General features: G+C 41.4%; 2 protein-coding genes across 2 annotated transcripts; one reads left to right on the top strand and one right to left on the bottom strand.

Annotated features, from left to right (window-relative positions):
- The first annotated feature begins 145 nt into the window (after positions 1-145).
- On the top strand, positions 146-16,419 carry tmem130 (transmembrane protein 130). Its single transcript, XM_037080629.1, has 12 exons — positions 146-252; positions 679-761; positions 1,644-1,726; positions 2,020-2,244; positions 2,323-2,405; positions 2,484-2,655; positions 2,748-2,893; positions 3,910-3,994; positions 4,343-4,545; positions 5,790-5,896; positions 7,176-7,324; positions 15,740-16,419. Exons 4-11 carry the CDS (start codon positions 2,237-2,239, stop codon positions 7,314-7,316), a joined length of 945 nt encoding a protein of 314 aa, XP_036936524.1. The 5' UTR covers positions 146-252; positions 679-761; positions 1,644-1,726; positions 2,020-2,236; the 3' UTR covers positions 7,317-7,324; positions 15,740-16,419.
- Positions 12,215-19,390, bottom strand: nptx2b (neuronal pentraxin IIb). Its single transcript, XM_037080628.1, has 5 exons — positions 18,609-19,390; positions 17,527-17,746; positions 16,855-17,099; positions 15,768-15,947; positions 12,215-14,596 (listed from the first exon to the last, which is right to left on the bottom strand). Exons 1-5 carry the CDS (start codon positions 19,065-19,067, stop codon positions 14,366-14,368), a joined length of 1,335 nt encoding a protein of 444 aa, XP_036936523.1. The 5' UTR covers positions 19,068-19,390; the 3' UTR covers positions 12,215-14,365.
- Between the last annotated feature and the right edge of the window lie 1,740 nt (positions 19,391-21,130).

The raw sequence follows: 21,130 nt of genomic DNA, 5'->3' as shown, positions 1-21,130 counted from the left end.
GCATGTGTTATAGATATATAAAATAATAAACAACCGCTGAAGGCATGACGCATTTTTGGCATTGGTGTTTGTGTTGAAAACAAAACAAAACAAAACAAAAACAACAGCCCTGATTGGCCCAGAGGGAGCGCTGTGATACAAATGTCTGGACAGCACTGTGTAGTAGTGGTCCTCTACTAAAGGAGAAGCATTCTAACAATAGTGCAGTGCAGTAATACTTTATTACAACTCTTTCATTCAGAGGAAAAATATGTGAGTATTTCGTTAAAAAGTACTCTTTCTTTGAAAAGTACTCACTATGCAGAATTGCCCCACTGCCATTATATATGGTGACCTAAGATTATTCTTATAATTGTTATGATAATAATCAGCATTCAAATGTTGCCACTGATTGAGGTGGAGCTGGTTTTGATAACGCTGTATACTGGCATAGAGTCGCATTCAGTACAATTTCCTTTTCTTTGCCACATGTTCCGCGCTTTGTACGAAAATATTGTTAAACAATCTGTAAAGGAATTGAATGTAGCCGTCAATTGTGTGAATTGCTGTTTTTATACAACCTAAATGATTACATATTAAAATGTATCATATATTGTCTACGTGACCTGACTTATGGCAGATGAGCTCTATGAAGCCTTCATTTTTGGTTGTTTTAAAACAAGTCCCCATCCGCCGCAGTTGTTGAGGAGAATGCTGGAACACTGTTTGCCAGAAATGTTTCGTGGACAACAAAAGCTTCAAGACTTCCAGTCGGCAACAGGGTGAGTAGACACTGAAAGAATATGAATTTTGGTCTGAACCGATCCTTTAAGCCCTGACTCCTGAGTAAACGTACTTGGCCACCGAGATCATGATAAACTCACCCCTGAATGGGCCACATGTTTTTACAATGTGAAACTGTGAAAACTTTACTGTAAAACATTACTGCCCATGGCCTGATGGGGGCGATAAACCCCTTCATTTGAAAAGCCATGAGGGCTGAATCACCAGTTGGGATTTTTTTTTTTTGCTGTGACTTAAACTTATTAAGATTCAGGGAAGGCTGCACACTTACACGATGTAAATTATCATCAACCATGTAAATGTGAACATTTTACATACAAAAGTGACCCAGAAAATATGAAATACACCACCCACCATTTTCTAGTTGCAACATATTTGATATGTTTGCAAACATGGCTGGATTAACCCAGCCGGAGGCCTCGGGGGAACAAGTGACGTCTAACAGTGTCAGACAATTACTGATTCACCTCCTCTCTCAAAGTACCAATCAAATACTAACACTCTCTTTAATTTATATTTAAAATCTGTACTACCTTCATTATGTGGATCTGGAATCAGTTTTATGTGGGGCAGTGTGAGGCCATAAAGAGTCATCAAACAAAAAAGAGTCAGCAACCCACTGTGACCGTTAATAGCATGCAGTCTTTGTCAATGACGCCGACAAAGAAACTGTATTCATCCCATTGTTAGGCACAGCTACAGATCTGTTTGCTAAGGTTAGGGTTAGCATAAGACCCTGTTTGACTCAGAGTAATTATTGTGTGATATTTGCTGCTGATCTGTCTTTCCTCCTCAGTGTTGTGTGTGAGCAGTCTCTCACTGTGTGTGTGTGTGTGTGTGTGTGTTTCTGATGTGAACAGGTTGGACCTGATCATTGGCTTGCTCAGCTTGATTGCTGACACCTTATTGGTCAGAGGGAGGGGATCTCTGGCCCAAGCAGTCGGTTTGTTCTTTAATGTGCAATTATATTTATTTATTAAACATATTTATTGTCTTTACTGAAAACAAGAGACAAAAGTCAAAACAATATGCCAAAATGTACAATCAAATATGAACGTAGAACTGTTAATAACTTTTATATAAGGCATATTTAGTATTAGAACGAACTATTGTCTATTTCTTGAGTTGATAGCACCACCATGTGGATATCTCCAATAGCAAAGTTGTATCCAGCCTCCTTATCAAATCTAAACTTTGTTTTGATTTCTTCTTTCACATAAATACTGTATATCTCAGAGAGATATCTCTGAGAGGAATGTGACCCAGGCCAGAGCCTCCTACTCAGAAGCTCGTTGTTTCCCCCCCGAACCACATGATTGAAACGCATGGTGACAATTTCAAGCCTTCATGCAGCTCTCATCTGTGTGCTCGGTCAGAAGGAGCCTCATCACGCCTTTACCTCCTCTCAGGATTAACATCTTCTGTTTGAGGTCCTCTGAGAGGACCCGCAGATATGGAAAGGTACTTGTAACATCTTTTACATTTAAGATATTTGATACTTTTTGCTCCCTCTCTTTAAACTGTGGGATGTGCTTCCAGAAACAATGTCGCCTGGATCTTGATGCTCCTTCTCCTGGCCGTCCTGGGTGTGGCAGAGACCGCAGACCCTTTGACAGATTTGGGTAGGTCACGCGGCATTTCTCATCTCAACTTTTTCTTACAGGCGTCGCAGATAAATATATCCGTTTCTATTTGAACAGAAAATATCGCTGGGAAGTTGGTTTTCTATCAGATGGATGGAAATGCCACCTATGTGAGGGACACAGGAGAGCTGGCTTCAGACATCCCCACTGAGACCATGTTCGAACTCTTCGACCCCCAGAAGAGCTTCAGCAAGGCAAAATTCACCTATACCTGGGACCTGGGGAACGGGTACGAGGACTTTGTCCTTATCTGAAAAAAATACATAAAATGAATGCTTGGCTTTTCTTTACCTTTCATGTATGATCTGATGTCTGCTGCAGAGAGGTGATTAAAGGGACTGAGCCGGTGGTCCGCTATAATTACGCAAAATCAGGGAACTACACACTGCGGCTGAAAGTTGGGGTGAATGTGACTGAATATGCACCTCTACTCACTGACTTCTACTCCATGGATGTCCAAGTACTCGGTTTGTAGTTTTGTTTTGTGTTTTTTTTCATTTAGGCATGAACAAATAGTTGCAGCTAGGTGAGTCCAAATATTTCAGCGTTAAAGGTGCAATATGTGATTTTGGTGAAGAAAGTGTAATCAGAGGAGAAAGATCGTCATCGACAATCTTTCTTTTCATGCCCAAGAAGGCTAAATAAACTTTTGTAAAATTTCATAGTGTTCTAGTTTGTTTTTGTTTGGCGGACCCTGCCACCTTTCTAGCTTGCAAACAGTGTTCTGGGGACCTTTGTCTTCCTCTGAGAACAACTAGTTTATTCAGTTATGGAAACATTTTGGAGTTGGTGTTATTACCTCATTGATATAGTAGAAAGTACAAAAGTACATAGTGCTTCCGTAATTTGCAGTTTTTTCTTGAAGCATAAAAGCGATCAGATGGTGCGGTGAGGTAATGTCGTGGGTTCCTAGTCGAGTTTCAGTGAATGTCAATAAAATGAAGCAGGTCACTCCTTCCCTACTTTGGAAACGATAAGAACTGGCCACCTGTTGAATTCATACAAAGGAAATGCAGGGTTATCACCAGAGTAACCGTTAAATGCTGCAAACAATAGCTGCTGTTAGCTAGTTAGCTCAGTTAGCTGTGCAGTTAGCAGTGCAGACTGGATGTCTGGAGAATTAGGGGACTGTTGGTGTTTACACAACTCGCACAGGGGTTTCAAACCGGGCCGGGTCGGTGCTAGCTGCTTAGTATGCTAACTTATGTATATCTTTGCAACACAATACAAAGACATCATAACTTCAGAGCTGATATTCACATTCTGTTTTTCGAACCAAAATTCTTACATATTGCTCCTTTAATCAAAGAGAGTGCCTTTAAATAACAAATGTGAATTGTGAAATGATGTTTAACTCTCATTTGATGTTTAGTAGTCAAAATGGATTTGTATAAATCTACATGCTGTGTCTTTCCAAGTGAAGTCGTGCTTAAACTAACCCCAGAAAATGATGACATGACTAATAACTGAAATTATTCTGTAGATGCCATTAAAAACATAGAGCTGAAGGGGCCTTCAGACTATGAGGTATCTCAGAACACCAGTCTGGCTTTCCATGTTGATGGAAGGTAAGCTGCAGCTGCTTTTTTTTTTTATTTATTTTTTTTTAAATTTTCTGTTAATTGCAATAGAAAAACAGGTTATCCTGATTGCAGAGAAACAAGCAGTCACAATTAAATCTGATGTTTTTGATCAATTCAAGAAGGAAATGATAAAATTATAAGAACATCCTTCTATCCTTTTACTTCTCTATCATTTAAAGGTGCAGTATATAAGAGCAGGCTTCCTGTCTATTCCTTTGTCAAAAGAAATAGGGAGCAGCATCAACAGAATAGAAAACAAACAAACTTCCTACATATTGCAGCTTTGATTTGAAATTATATTCACTATGTATGTGTACGTTTGTGTGTCTTCAGTCCTCCCATGTGGGTGTGCTGGCGTGTCCTGCCCAACTGTGTGCCGGACACATCGGGGGGCTGCACGCTGAGCATGCTGTATGAAAACACCCTGCGACTGAACCACACCTTCACCTCCATCGGGATCCACTGCCTGGAAATCACCATCCGCAATGACATCAGCAAGCTGCAGACCTCCTTCAGCCTCAACGTCAAGAGAGGCAGTGAGTGGCAACACACACGCACACACACACACACACACACACACACAAACGCGCGCACACACACACACACACACACACACACACACACACACACACACACACACACACACACTGATGTCTGCAGGCTAACAGCTACTTTCCATAACCAAAAGTTCGATGATAAGGAAGGTGGGCAAAAAAAGGAACAGGGCATGAAACAGTTAAGGGGCAGATGCTTAAAGGATCAATTCACATAAATCTACTCTATCTACTCAGGAATACCAATTGCTGTAATCTAATTAATTCAATTTTGCTACTATAATTTTATGTCCTTCTGTCTTCAAAAACTGAAGTCAAATCTGCATACATTTATTTATGTTGTATCTATCAGAATTATTAAGGTATTAACTTTTTGATAAACCCCTATTTAATATCGATTAAAAACCTTTTTCTGGCCAATTGCAAGACGATACTAGCCCTCCATATATTTCAGTGTGTGGTGTTATGTGATCTGAAGCATTGCGATAAAATTTAAAATCTGGGACTGATAGTAATTCATGATAATTTGAATGTGTATTTTTATTGTTGTTTTTTTAAGTAGTTTTCCACAGCCAGAAAGATTCCTGAAAGCAACAGAAGCTTGTCATGAGGTGTTTCAGATAAAACTCACCATGTGCCTTTCAGCTGCGTTAGTTCCACAGACGTGGAGGGGGGAGCAGTGTAAATGGAGGAATCCGGGCACAGATTGATCTGACTGCTCACCACATGACTCCTGGGTTCAGCTGATTCACTGCAGCTCTGATCCAACTCAAGCTAATGATTAACAGCTTTAAGTGTCAGACGATCTCACCTAGTCAGCAACTTTTTCAGAGGAAAATCTGAACATTGTGTTGAGGTCTTTGACATCTGTTGCTGCTATTCTGCTGTGTGACTTGCAGCATCTGTATCAGATTGTCTGAGATACTGACATCTCACGACATCCAGATACTGAATGAACCTTTACCATGGTTGTGACACGCTTCGGATGGGATGTTTTCCACATTCTTACGTGTGAGACAATGGAACAAAGTTGTTCTGAGTATTCTGATACCAATATGAATAGCCAGAACATTCAAGACACGAGATCGCTGTTGAAATATGGAAATACATCCACCTTTGGAAACAGACACGTCGAAATCAGACGTTGCTGAAATGTTGTTTCACTGTGACCTTAACCCTGGATCGCACACTCACAGGCAGCATGTTTGCTTCTGCGTTAATTGCAGGTAACACCCACATCTTCTTCGTCCTGTCGTGTGCTGCCATCCTCGTGGCAACCTTCTCCTTCATCACGGTGATCGCCTGCCGCCCTCGTCATTTCAACAGATCACAGGTGATGGACTGCGCATGTCTCATCTTACAATGACAAGTTACATTGTACTTGTTACTGTCATTTGCAAATAATGGGTATTCTTTAAAGCAGTGGTGTCAAACTGATCCAGTAAAGGGCCATGTGGGTGCAGGTTTTCATTCCAACCAAGCAAGAACACACCTGATTTGGATCAGCCAACCAATCAGCCAACCAAGCAAGAACACACCTGATTTGGATCAGGCGTGTTCTTGCTTGGTTGGAATGAAAACCTGCAGCCACATGGCCCTTTACTGGATCAGTTTGACACCACTGCTTTAAAGGATGAGCTCACCCAAAAATGTAACCCCTTACGTTGATGGTAAGTCGAGAGCTGAAGTAGACAGGGACTTGTTTAAAAATATAATAAGACAAAGATAAAATGGCTCCGTACAGCTCACTGAGCATAATCCAAGTCACCAGTTCCAGCACTGATTTGAAAAGACTTTATTGACACCCTTGAAATGCAAGTTCAAGCAGGATGGGATGTGTGCTAATGCATTTGCATTTAGCAACAGCACAGCTTTTCAAGAGTGTAAATAATGTCTATTCACATCAGCTTGAATATCAGGGCTTCTGCAGACTTGGATTATGCCAGATAAATATAGCTAAATATAGATAAATAAAGCCCTTGTACATGTTTTGCATTTTAATACGGTTGTTTATTCATGTTTTAAAACAAGTCTCCATCTCCCTTAGTTGTTTAGGAGAATGCTGCTTTGCTGTTTTGTTTTGAAGCTCCACAAATGGTTTTTATACAATGAAACACCCCATAACGCACCATCAGTACAGGGATGAGTAAAAAAATGACTGAATTTGGGTGAATTTATGCTTCAGTGACTTGAATATAACTCTTGGTTTAAAGGGATAGGAATTGGGGATAAGAACTGAATGAAGGACATGAAACAGAAGATCAATATTTGGCTTTACAGCATCCAAGGTGCATTTGGGAATTGTTTTGGTTAAGTAAGGTGAAGTGATGGTGAAAGTGACACGAGTAACCACTTATTCATGTATGTTTTCATTCGCTCTGATGAACAGAATCCAAAGTTCTTTATAAAGAGTTTGGGTGATTGCACTTGAATGCAGCTTATGACCACAGGGAGGCTCTCTGAGCCCAGAAATAAATTACACCTGAGCACGGAAACGTGGAGCTGTGATGGGACTGACTGGAATTCTTCATAACTTTTTCTTCAATCTAAAAGCAACTTTCGAACTAATATGTATTTTAAAGCTGACTGACATTCGTATGGACATTTTTCAGATGGCTGCTTCCGGTAATGCATTATTCCTGAAGAACCAGGACTCTGAAGGCCAAAGCTCAATTCTTTTTAACTTTTCCAACGTAGAGATGGGAGAGAAAGAGCCGCTCCTGCTGGAGTTTGGGACTCAATACTCCTCTTAACCACCTTGGTGAGTGTGACTACAGGTACATGTGGGTATCTGCCAGAAGACGATGCACAAATTATGGCGTCACATTAGAAAAAACAGCTCTCATCCTCCACATTATCACCATGTCACAGACTCAGAATTGGACTGGGATATTTAGGTGTTTGACTTGATTGTGTATTCTGTGACATATCTGAATTCTTATTTCTGTGTTTTGTGAAGCTTTTTAAATAATGTGACACATTTTAATGACTTTTATTGCATATATGCACCCATGACGCAATATTTCATCTTGAATAGCGTTGTATATAGCTGTGAATGACCAGTGCACCTGATAGGATATTATTACTGTGGTTGCATAAGCAGCACCTGTATGTGTTTAAGGTTATGGTTTAAGCCATGGTTATGAATGGTTGAGTCACTGTTGTTCAGTAAGCCGGTAGGTCAAGTGCTTTCTGCATTTTTGTTATTCAGCTAATGGTGATCAATTAATGAGCCACAGAGCTTCGGCTGACATTCAAATCAACTCATAATAAATTAATAGCACAAGTGCAGCTCATGTTTAAACAATGAGTGTTAATATAAGCACGCTGTGAATGGATTTTTTTTCATGTCGACCTATAAATTTGCTCCTTGCTTTGCTTTACATTATAGAATGATAATAAAATACATGTTCACTTGTTAGAACCATTTTCTTGCAGTCCTAAATATATGAAACAAACTTAAAAACCATATAATCCATTTTACAGTAAGGTTAATTTTGATCTACACGTTGTGGCATGTAGGCCACAGCAGGTACGACATACTTATCACCACAATATATCTAATTAATTAATTCATTAATTGTTTACTGGTATATGTGTATATATGTATGTGGCATAAACTGATGCCACACACCACAGAATTTGCAGCATAAGCAAATTTACAATGTCTGTCCCTGGATGTGCCTGTGAAATACATCAAATATAAAATTCAACAGCAAATACACAAAAGGCAACTTAAACACTCACTCAGACTTCACTGTTCAAGCAGCCATTATACAAAAAACATCCACATAATTTTACTTTGCAGAAGAAGCAAACAATATAAATTATGCATCCAATGTCTGATGTCAATCATTTGGAAAGCTAATGCCAATTAAACTTCACAGAGAGGAACAAAAATATGCTTTTCCTGAGATCTATTTTCAAAGATATCTTCAGAGCAATTTGAATTTTTGTCAGCTCTGACTTGCTCCACCATCTCCTTTGTGCAGAGTAAAGCAAACATACTTAGTATGCGTAGAGGCATCAGCTTTAAGGAAGCATTTTTTTGGTCATTTTTCAAGTGTGAACACCAAAAAGGTGTTTAGAATCATATGTTTTATGGATTTGGGACAGAGCACAAGTGTCTACAGCAATGCTGGCAGCTCTGTGAGGATGTGCCATCAATGCCACAGCAGTGGCTTGAAATAAATGCTAATGCCAGCCACTAAACACGAATGTCTGATTTTAATGGCACGTACTTGGTTGTAAAATCCACAGTATTGGACACATAACCTGACGATGACGCTAGATTAAAGTTAGTCATCCAGAAGGGTGCAAGGTTGTCGAATAATGTTCACCTAAGCGCGTGGATGTAAAGCTCACTGGCTGTTAAAAATAGTTTGAACCCCTCTGACTTGTAGAAAAACATATTTCACTGGAAGAGTTAAATTGTTTATCTGTTTTTGGCATGAGAGATAAAAAGTCAGAGGATCGACAAATTATTAGGATTCATCCACTGGGCAGTGTAAATGTTTGCATCAAATGTCCTCGCAATCCATCAGACAGCAACATTAAAAGAAAATGTCAGTGTCAGGAGGGAAACGACTGAATACAACTGAATTAAACACAGGATAACCTCACACAAAACAAAATCCTTGAATCCTCTCCAGCTGCGCTGACGTCAGTCACTTTATTTTCGTGCCATTTAGTACCTTGATGGTGTTTATGACAGCTTGTCCTCTGTTAGAGATGTCATGAAATTATTAATTGTGAGTCTCCTGATGAATGCCAGCTGTCAGAGATACTGTAGGGTGCTGCCGGTGATAATAGGAGCCCTTGACTTCCATCAGGGGATCGACCTTGAGCTAGAGCACTGCTGTGTTTAAAGTCTTCAGGTGGCTTTTAACTCTGATAGTTAACTTTCTCTGTTTCGCTCACATCTGCTGAAGCTGTCTCATGTGTCAAAATGAGAAAGAAAGAGAAGGATTAGTAATGTTTCTGATCCCTCTGATTGCTGTTTGGCTAAAAAGAAGGTGTTCTGTGCAAAAGCCAGATAATCTTTTATAAAAATCCCTTTAATACATCCCAAATTTTAAACAGCTTGTGGCTATAAGCATAACTTTCTTAAAATCTTGGGCGTTAACTCTTCTTTTTATTGAAGACTTACATGCGTTCCTGTTTCTGTAAACACGGACTAAAAGTAGATGTATCGGCCTTTCAGGAGAATGGTTGGATTGACAACTGGTGGCTCTGTGATTATAAATGTGCTGCTTAAAATCCTCAAACAAAACCACAGCATTCAAAGCAGCATTCACTTCTAAGAAGCACTTTCCATTTGGGAACAGCTGAACAAGATATGAAATTATGACTGATACATTATCACTTTGTGGAGCTGGAATTAAAGTTTATTTGGAATTATGGAGTTCACTTGTAGCTCTGGTTTAGTTTCCACCAACTCCTGAAGAAAATATCTGGCTCAGTAAGGACTACGTGCTAAGCTATGTTCCCCAGCAGGTCGCTAACTTTGTCTTTCTGCTGTTTAGTGGCGAACAGGTTATTGTGCTGTGGGTTTGAAGAGCGTAATTAGTGGAAACATCTGCCCACTGTAGATGAAAATGGAATTAGTCCTCATCCGAAAATGAAATCTACTCATTACATGTGTACGTTTGTTGTCAGGCAGCAGCTTCTAACAGCTGTAGTGATTATTACAAGTGAAAAGCCTGTATAGGACTGAACCAAAACAACGAGCTGAAGGACACTAAAACGCTCCGTAAAGGTGAGAGTCAGGTGATCATCCATGTGTGTGTGTTTGTCCATCTGTGTGACACCTTTCATATTAGACACAGTTAGTTACTCTGTTGTCCATAAAAAGAAACTGTTGCATATAGTTCATTATATTTAGTGCAGCTTTTAATCGAGTGACTGTCAAACCTTCCTGTATCTGTGATGTTCAGCTTACTCCAAGAAAAAAAACATTTTCCACTTTGTTATTTCTATTTTCACTTGAGCCTCATGTGATTATTACAGAACATTTTTGCACCTCTGTGCTGTTTTAGTTTCAAGGTAAATCGCTTGTAAGAGCAAGTCATCATGCCCCTCCTCCTTTTGGAGCAAAGTGGCGGACCAGCGCTCCCAGCCACAACACGCTTTTCTCCAAATAACGAAAAGCCCTGAGCCTTACCGTTGCAAACACTGCGTGTGTGCTGCTCGAGGTTCAAGGTAATTTGCTTGTGAGAATGACTCTTCAAAACACCTCTTCTTTATGTTACTTGGAGCATTTGTTAGATCATCAACTGACCAACCAACCAACCCTGTTTTTGTCCATTTTCATCCTGTAAAAACACACAAAAAAAGAAACACAGGCTAATAAAGTATGAACTGATTCAATGTGGCCTTCAACATCTCCGTTTTTCCATTTCCATGACCATGAATGATTGATTTCAGTGGTGAAAAGCCTGGTGGAGACTTTTATGTTATTGCTTTTTCCTTCATTACAGCAAAGATAAAAGGCCGTAACATACAGAGCATCCTCTGTTGCTGGAGAACGGCATGTTTTGAAGATCGGAACAAAGCAGCGTCTGACATGAACATTCAGGCAACATAAATTTAGTGCTCAGGCGAGGCCACATGAAAAACAGCCTGCGTGAATAACACAAATTAATCAGATGACTTAACAAGAAATCATTGAGTGCAGGCTGCAATCTTCAAGCTCTGGTCCTGTCTCCAGAGAACCATACAGTGTAATGTTCAGCTTGCATTTGAAGAGCTGGTAAACATTATGTTTTTGAGTTTGCGTTTTATTCTAGTTTTTACATCATGGCCCCTTTTTTTTTAAATTCAAAATGTATCCCAGAGCAGAATGTGGTCAGAAGGAGCTGCTCCGTATGAGGGAGTGTGTCTATGACGCCACCCGCGACCTTCTGGCCTCGGTCATCTGTTAAGCGTTGCTAATGCCACCCAGGACACCTGTTGTCTTGACCCGAGCCATCTGAGTCTAAAGATCCTGCTCAGCTCTGTGTAATTAACTGCCCATGTGTCACCTGAACAGACTGACAAACACTGCTAAACAGAAACAAGGTGATTTTAAACTGCTGTAGATCGGCGATATGCTTAAACAACGACTCAGCTTAATTCATGTCCTGTGATTTATTTCACATGACTCTTTAAAGGTGCAGTACGTAAGCACTGGCCACCTGTTAAATTCATTCTTAGAACAAATAGGGGTCATATCACAAAAGTAACCGCTAACTGCTGGTAATTATAGCTGTTATTAGCTAGTTAGCTCAGTTTGTCATGCAGCTAGTGGTCCAGACTGGGAGTTCAGGACACAGAGGAAGTGTTGGTTAGGCTAGCTTGTTAGCAATGCTAACTTCAGTCGATGTCTCTGCAACACAAAACATAGACGTCATCACATAGAAACTATGATTGTGTTGAAATTTAAAAAAAAACAAAAATTAAAATAAATTAAAATAAAAAATGTTTTATGTAAGAATCGGTCACTTGTTGAATTGAATCTTTTCAACAAAAAAATCTTACATACTGCACCTTTAAATATGAAAACTATTCACAGGAAATGTGCTGATTAATCTGAAGCTTGCAATATACTGGCTGACAGATAAAAGACAGACACTTACATATTCATTTTTGCAGCAGTCATTCTCTTTTTTTTTTTCCACATTTTGATTTATTGGCAAAGTCAACATTTGCAGAACATTCATTGGCACTTAATTCTCCATAAGGCCACAAGACACATTAGAAAAAATAAATAAATAAATAAGACCATTTATGTGCTTAAAATTGAGATTACAATAAAAAACACTAAATAATGAAAATCACACTACACATAAATGTACTTTTAAAACATCTTTTTTGACAAGTCTTCTTCTTCCGTTGACTGCTTGGTTAGACACCGCAACAAAATCACAAATCACAAATAAAAATATTTCACAACATTGATGCAATGAATATATTTTCAACATGATTCACCAGTTAAATAGATTTTGTTCAAACGGGAAAGGCAAGTTAAAAAAAAAAAAAGAAAAAAAAAAGAGCACTGTGATAGACTCACTAGTATCACTGGTATCAGCTATGCATGCCAAGAATGAAGCTTCCCAAAAGGGTGGAGTTTTTCTAATTCAGTGCTAAGCTAGAAAACTAAATCAATGTATGTTTCCACCAGAGAAATAAGTCTATTGCACACATGCTCCAACATACCAGCCAGGAGCCCATGACTGCTAAGATGCCATATTGTACTTCACCGGTTATATTCCCCTTAAAATTGACTGAACATGTCAGGGTCAGAGGTTTGATCGATGTTGGCTCTAAGCCCATTTCCTCATTAAGTAACAGACATAACATTAGCCAGACCTTTAATCTTCCCTCCTACTCCCGTGGCACGCAACGCCAACTCACATGTCACCTGCAAACTCTAAGCTAGCCCGCACCTCGGTGTATTTGCAGTGGTAGCGGTTCATGCGTGCAACTGTGCAGAACTAGAGTGGATTCTCATTACTCCAAAGCCGGTGAGTGCGGAGATAGGGATGACTATTACGTCTTAGCACCAACACCTGAGGGGACCTTTAACCATGGAGGTGGGTGGACTGAACGATTTAAGTGCCTTAGTAATGGTAAAGAAATACGTATAGTCCCTAATTGCCTCCAGCTGATGATGGTGCTCAGCCTCCACGCTATTTGAAATATGGTGCGTCCACACATTCACAAAGCCACGGATGTTATTGTGGAAACATTATGTAATTTGGATGCAGGCATTTAAAGCTGCCGCAAGTGATATTTCTTCAAACTTTCTTTTCCATTTTCTGTCCCTGCCCACTTTATCCAATCAGGACAGAGAACTCCTTAAAGGGGCGGTCCTGCCCACTCGTTCGCGTGGTGACGTAGAGAGGAGGGAGGGGGCGAGTCACTGCAAAACGGACAGGAAGTAGGCTAAACTGACAACAATGCTCACAGCAGCTTTGATTTGAACAGATCCCAGGGTTGGTCTCTTTTACGGATTAAATGTAATAGGGATTAAGTAATTAGATTACAAAAAATTAAACCAGATTACCTTAGAAAAAATGTGGATTTAGATTGTAGTCGAGGATTACTTGATTACATTTATCTCTTTTAAAATGGCCTCTTTTTTTCTTTGACAGCACGTCACATGTTATAGTTAGTTATCTGTAGGGTTGATTGAACACTCCGTTAAAAGGGATGTCCGACACAGATAAAGTTCTTTTGAATAAGAATGAGTATTAGTGTATCAAGAAAAAAGTGTCAATATTAGTGCTAAATTCTCATTGTGCATCTGAATGAATTTCCCTATTTCGAGTGTATAAAACACTCGCTCTGTAAACATTTCTCCCACTCTTTTGATCAAAAACGTTGATCTGAAGCTCCGCTCTGAGGCTTTTCTCTTCATAGCTTTCAAGTAAATAACAAATATAGCAACTTCTGATCAATCCACATCATTTTCAGGCTTTTTTGTCAACTTCCTGTTAGCCCCACACGCTTCTGCTTTCAGCCCCGCTCATTCCGAGTACGAGTCTAGACACAGATAATTTAGGTGATGGAACAGATGCAGATACTTGCTCATCTCTAGTACTCTGTTTTTCAGTTACTGTCGACATTTTAAAGTAATCTAACCCAACCCCTGTCACAAATTTCAAACAACTCTTTGAGCCAAGCAGATAGATAAAATTTGTTAAACATTAATGTAACACAACATCCATAAGCAGCCCTGCGGTCAGAGAGCAGACAATACAAAAAGGTGCTGAGTGATGGGAAACAGCAGCTAATCTAAAGAGAGGCGTACAGATGGGTTTTAAGCATTGGGCAGTCGCTCCTGACACATCTCCAGGGGCCGCTTGAACGCTCCCCTCCCAAACACTTCCACGTTGCTCGCTAGCCAGGAGATCACATTCCCAGGCATATAAGAACTGCAGTTAGCCATAGACTGGACCTCGACCGGCTTCAGAACGCGGTCCCAAATGTTCACCTGACTCAGCTCGCCCACGAAGGCCTGTCCGGCGTCGAATCGCCCACCCACCACGTCCTGTAAGGGCCATAAACGGCGAGATGTACATTTCAACAGCATCAACAGCAACAACAACATCAAAGGTAATTATCTTTATGGGGTAGAGGAGGCAGTCTGCAGGACTATGGATGGACTCATCATTAAACTTTTGGATTTAATGTGTGTTTATTCTCCATTCTGTTTGATGTTACAAATGCTGAGGAACATAAAACTGTGTAAATGTCCGGACATTTCTGAGGTGACGCTGACTGGAGCTGACTGAGGCATAAGCATGCTAACATGCACACAAGGAGAAGCTCCGTTTTCGTTGAACTGAGAGTTCAGGTGTGGTCGAAAGCCGACTTGTTTAACTGATTACAATTGTTTTTTCCCATGATGATGGAGCTACATATTCCTAAAATCAGATCCTGTGGTTTCAGTTTATCCAGAGGGGGACATGAGTCCAGCAGTGTTAGGCACCTTTTGCTGTGCCTGCTCAGGCCTGGGAGAGCTGACCAGTCAGAGCAGAGCGAGCAGCCAGGGGGTGAATAGAGGTGCTGCAGCAATGAACCAATATGAGAAAAATAATGTTGTTTATTGATAGCGCCCAAAATAAAAGTATGAACATAAAAAATATACATAACGTTGGACTTTTAAAACCACAAATGTCAACCTGGATAGCTGCAAACTTTGAACAGCCGATTAAGTGTTAGTGTAAGTTAAGTGTAACTATCTTTAAAAACTGCTGATTGAACTGATTTCCGATCAGAGGTGATTGGCTCAGAGGGAGACATCAGCGTCTGAGGGGAGTGAGCGGTTCACTGTCTTTGTTCTGTCATGATGACCTGCCACCTCCTTATCACTGCTGATTCATGTCCGCTTGATTTACTTTGCAGTTTTTAAAGATGCTTCATAAATAACTCGGCTTATCTGTAGAACTACTTGACATTACACTTTGAAGTGGCTTTGGTTGTTGGTGCATTGTTAGTTTTCTTCAGCCTGTTCCATGTAAAAAAAAAAAGACCTAATGTCACTTTATAAAGAAGAGAAGTCATTGATGATGTAATTCCTGGTAAGTGGCTGCTTACTTTGATCACGACAAAGGACCTGGAGTACTGACTAACCCAACAAACACAAGCATGCATCAAACACTTCAAAGTCCTATCTGTAATTTTGTCACAGACTTTGGGGTCCTGCTGGCGTTCCTTACCTGCTCCTGCCCCAGGATGATGACTCCTCCCGGTTTGATGGGGTGCCAGGCTGCCAGGTTGTCGCCAGTTCCCAGCTTTTCACCATCTTGGAAAGCCTCCCATTGGCCGTCCCGTGTGGTCCAGGAGATGCAGATGTGGTGCCACCTTCCATCACGCACCTCCAGGGGCAGCTGAGCAACCTGTGGTCCAAACAAAATGCATTTAGTTATGGATTGCTTTTATAAAACACATGTAAGGTATGGTTGTTGAAAGAAAGGATACAGTTTGTGATGGCTAACAAACATACAGAGTGGTTGGATTTAGCGGCGCAAGGAAAGTAAACAATACACACTGGGGCATCTATTGATTTAAAAAATGAGGTTGACATGATAGACCACCATTAGTTATCATCGAAATTCCTGTTTATGGGATTGGGACACCATTCACATTTGGAAAATAGAAAGCAATTTGAACAGTATACTGGTGACAAGTTAGAGTTTAAGAAGGTTAATGTGGAGTTCCACAGGGGTTGGTTCCGGGCCCAAAACATTTTCATATATATTAATGACATCTGTGAATTTTCCAACATGTTGCTGTTTATTTTGTCACATAAGAAATTTAGGTGAAAAAACCCAAATAGAATTATCAATAAAATCTCAATAACACTTCTGACATTATGATGTGCTTGTATTGTGTTTCAAAGATATGCTTAAGATCGCATGATAACCAGCTAGCCGCATTCCTGTCCCTATATAAAGCTCCTGTGCGACTGGCTAGTGTGCTGGTAGACAACATCACTTCCCCAGTTCTCCAAACTTCCAGTCCTGACCATTAGCTGCATGGGCAACTAACTAATGGCAGCTACAGTTTGCAGCGGTTAGTCCAGTGATTATGCTGCCCACTATCTGTTTTCAGTGTAAATTCAACAGGTGGTCACTTCTTACATACTGCACCTTTAAAAAAAGTGAAGGGCAGGAAATATACGTTTTATTTCTTCCTGCTCCTGTTGGAATTGTATTTTGGTAATTTATTCTGTCTTTTTCTAAGTTGTCAGTGTATTATATACCCCACAGGTCCGGTAGGTTTAGGTCACCACAAACTGCTTGCCTTGTCATTGATGAGCAGCTCTATCGGGTTATTGCCCCATTCGATCAGCACGATCTCATTCGCTTGCCCTGGTACACCATAAGAGAAGGGCGTCCCTATGCCGGGAGTGGCACTGGACTTGATCCACATGCAGAGTGTGAAGGCGTACATCTCTGGCAGGGTCTTGGTGATGCGGCCGTACAGGTAGTTTGTCCGCTGGGGGAGGGAGAGCTTGAACTGCTCTGGGGACTTGAAGTCTCCTCCCCCTGTAATGAGAAAGACAGCGAGAGAGAGAGACAAAGGGAGAGGGAGGGAGGGAGAGGTGAGAGGTGTTCCATAAAATTGTCAATGACTGCCAGGGGATGAAAGTGAGGAAACAACAGCAGCACATAGCTTTATGTTAATACTCAGACAGAGCCTCAACAAAGCGCCCCTTTGCAAGAAATGTGCAGCCTTGTTCACTGTCTCATCAGACCCTCTTAACTCTATTATTCCCATGAGTGCCTTCCTCTGTCTCCTCCTTGTTAGTAGATTCATGCATGCTTTTTATAACGTCAAGGGTGTGTCAATGTGCTGGAAGTGCCGGCTAAACTTCGCACATTTCTGCATATTCAAGGTGACTTATCCAGTCCCCTCCTTTTTTTGTTCTGACTCTATCTGAACAGTTGGACACACGATGATGTGTTGCATTACCTTTCTCCAGCTCACTGATCCTCTCCACCAGGGCGTTCAGCGTGCTCTCCGTCTTCAGCCTGTAAGCGGCCGTGGCGTTGGACAGCATGCTCTTCTCCTCCTCCAGGTTGCTGACTTTCTTCAGGAGCTGCTTCTCCAGCTCCCCGAGCCGGCGCTGCAGCAGGTCGCGGAGCTCGCTGGGGAACGAGGCGCCGGATGCGTTGGCCCGCATCTGATGTTGCTAAGGGGTGGATGGACAGGAAGTGCATGGAGGTGGTCAGGGACAATGACAGCTGCAAGTGAGGGGGGTTACATCATCGCTCTACAAGTCGCCATTCATCTGAATGTTATAAGCAAATGTGGTTTCAAGAATGGAAACACTGGTAGTTGAAAAAAAACCCAAAACAAATCTCAGCATGTGCCAGTTATTCATTTATCATACATGAGAGGAACAATCAGTTGGTAGAAATTAACAATCTAGGTCACTCACATTTGGCAAAACATCATTTCAAGATTGTGGGTGGGACACTGTTGACTTTAAATGGGCTCTGTGGAACCTTTACCTTGTGCAGGAAGCCAACTGTTGGACTTGATTTCAAAATCAACATGTTATTGTTACTCTCTGTTAGCAGAGGGGAGAGAGGCACTGGAGAACTTGCATAAAGTCACAGCATTTGGACCGAAAATTTGACCCGAGTCTTTCTCAAAGAAATCCACAGTCCAGTAGCATTAAGCAACTTCTTTTTTTTTTTTTTTTTAAAAAAGGGCTTGTATAGGAAAAAAAGAGAGGGGGAAGATCTTAATTTAAATGACTGATACGTGCAAATGGCTACATATTGTTACACACAGCACCTTTAAAGCATTTGCTGTCACCAAATAAGTCGTGCTTAACAGAAAGTTTAAGGTCAGTTACATAATCAATCTGCCGCCTACAGAGAGGCTTCCCCTTTGATCTCCATTACGGGCACTATAATGGTTCTCAGGGGTGAGCAGTGAGTCCACAATGTGTCGTAATCCTATAAATCCGTATGGAGAAGCAAACGGTGCTCTTACGCGTGGCCGTGGCACAGGATGTACGCTTTGCGCAACTGGCGCCGACTTACCTCCAAGTTCTCCAGCCGGTCCTTGAGCCCCTGCATGGTTTTCCCAAGGCTTTCGATGCTGTCATTCGGATCTCTGGGAACATCCCCCATTGTGTTTTGCTTTTCTTTACCCCAGTTACCCGCCTTGTCGTACTTCCTGTCGTCGGTGGCCGAGGCGCAGAGCGACAGCTTGGTGGTCAGCTCGTTGATGGTGCCGAGCTGTTTGGAAATGTTTTCCTTCTGCTGTAGAATTGTCTCTCGGAGCTGCATGACCGTGTTCCTGAGCTCCTCTTCCTGGCTCCCGGCGTTCAGCTCGGGCAATAATGTCACGGGGCAGCTGGCGTCGCCGCTGAGGGGTACTGCCCGGCAGATGTACCTCTTCCCATCGTCCGGCTGGCCGCTCGCTAGTTGACTCCAGCCGAGCGCGCACAAACACAACAGTCCGCACCAGAGGGAAGACATGGCGGCGTTTACCCTCATGGAAAGTCGAGGGGGAAGTGGAAAAAGCCAAACACTAAACAATCAAAACTCTCTCTAACGTAATCCACTCTCAACTTTTAGTGCGTAAAAGCGCACCCCAAAACAGGTCCACCCCCCCACCAAAAGGGTCAAATCTACAACAAAATCAGGTAAAACTACTACTACGCCATGTCTGAGCGGCCAAATTGAGAAAAGTGTGGGCAGAAAATCGGATCAGGGGTGACTCTCTCTCTCCCTGTAAGCCCTGGTAATGTGGCTTGTAACGGGACTATTCCTGGCACAAACCGAGCGCGTAGAGTGGCGCTGATCGGACAGCTCCTCTAAGGAAAGAGGATTATCGGGAAAAAAGGTGTCCGTGGAAGCTCCCCTGATTGGTCGTAGTAGGTTGACGTCACCGACCAGGTGGGTCGAACATACATGTGTTAATGTATGAATGCTGGAAGTTAATTAAGCAGTGAGTTCTGTGAGGAGCACCGGCACCTGGATCTGTTCAGTTAAAAGCTGTATGTTATGTTGCTCTATTTCGCATGTTTTACTTCATTTGTTGTATAACCATTAAATTTTTTAAATGGTTTGTATCATGGTTATTATTATTAGCATTATCACTAGTATAGTAATAATAATAATAATAATTCAGTCATGATGAACTCATCCTCATGCTGGTGGAAAGCATTTCTGGAGCTTTACAGCGAAACACTGTGTGCGCTCAGTATGCAGTCAGAACTAACATATCCACAGAGGATCGTGCCATATCCTCCTATCAGTCTCCACACACACTGAGGACAAGAACAGCTACATCAGGATGGTGTTAGTTGTCTTCACCTGTACATTCATCTCGCTCGTTAACCTGGTTGGAAAAACTTAACACTCTGTGCTTGAGTACCAAACCGTGCAATTTGATATTGGACTCTCTCACAAACAGACTAGAGACAGTTCGGATTGGCAGTCACACCTCCTCTACGTTAGTGCTCGACACCAGAAGAGCTCTATGCTTGGCCCTCTCCTGTTCACACTGCACGCCCATGACTGCATGGCCGCCTGTAGCTTTCTCCGATCTAATCAGAGCCTAAAAGATGGCAAATTGATTTGAAAAGACGTCAGTAACATCCCTGGCATGCAGTCAGCAACATGCAACAACTGGAGCAGACGGGGACCATACAGATGGTTCCATACATGTCTGCTGGCATGATTCAAATCTTCTGAGGCCACATCGATTTCAAAGATGTCATTTTCATCTTTTTCACGATGAAAAAACTGTCTTCTCAAAGCTGTTGTCTATGGGCTTCCCAAGACTTGGATTGACAATGAGTTGTTAAAGCCATATTATGATGTTTTTGTATGTTCTAAAACATGTCCCAGTCTACTTAAGTTGTTTAGGTGAGTGCGGCAACACTGGTTTTCCGTAAAGCTCCATATGAAACATGACCTAATTTTGATTTTATGGTGAACCTTTGTAAACTAGATAATAAGATAATTCCATTAGGTTTGGCTTAATCTGGTCTCAGATATGTGAAAGCAGAACACATTTCATATTATAAATGAAGTATTCTGATTCTGGTTATTTGAAATTTTAGTTATGTGCTGTACTCAATATGTCTGCCTGACAACATTTTCACCACTGATTCACTTGTATTTTGTTATGTGGGTGATATTCGTGTGACATATTGGAGTGTGTACAGTATAAAGTCATAGATAAATGTAACATGCAAAAACAGAACACAGTCACTTAATAAAATCAGTGAAATAACTTTAGAATTCCGGACAGAGAGGAAAGATGTGTGACGCTGGCGCTTCACAAGCACATTTTGAAAAACATGCAGAAGCCTCGAGGCCATTTGAGGCCAGAATCACGTTTTTCCCAGCAGTCAAAATATGATAAATCAATCTTAATGCAGGTGAGTCTCTTCGATAAGCCAAGCAGTGGAGAAACAGGATGTGGTTGGTAAACAATTAGCAGCAGCTGCCTGCCTGGCCATGAAAGGTCAATAAAGCCTGGTGTGCAGACTGGAAGACATACCACTGTGCTTTGAACATGGCGTCCAACCATGCCCCAAATCACGCAG

The sequence above is a fragment of the Acanthopagrus latus genome, chromosome 20 (genome assembly GCF_904848185.1).
Source record: "Acanthopagrus latus isolate v.2019 chromosome 20, fAcaLat1.1, whole genome shotgun sequence".
NCBI lineage: Eukaryota > Metazoa > Chordata > Actinopteri > Spariformes > Sparidae > Acanthopagrus > Acanthopagrus latus.
Note: the sequence above shows the minus strand (reverse complement) of the source record. Positions and strands in the feature narration are given on the sequence as shown.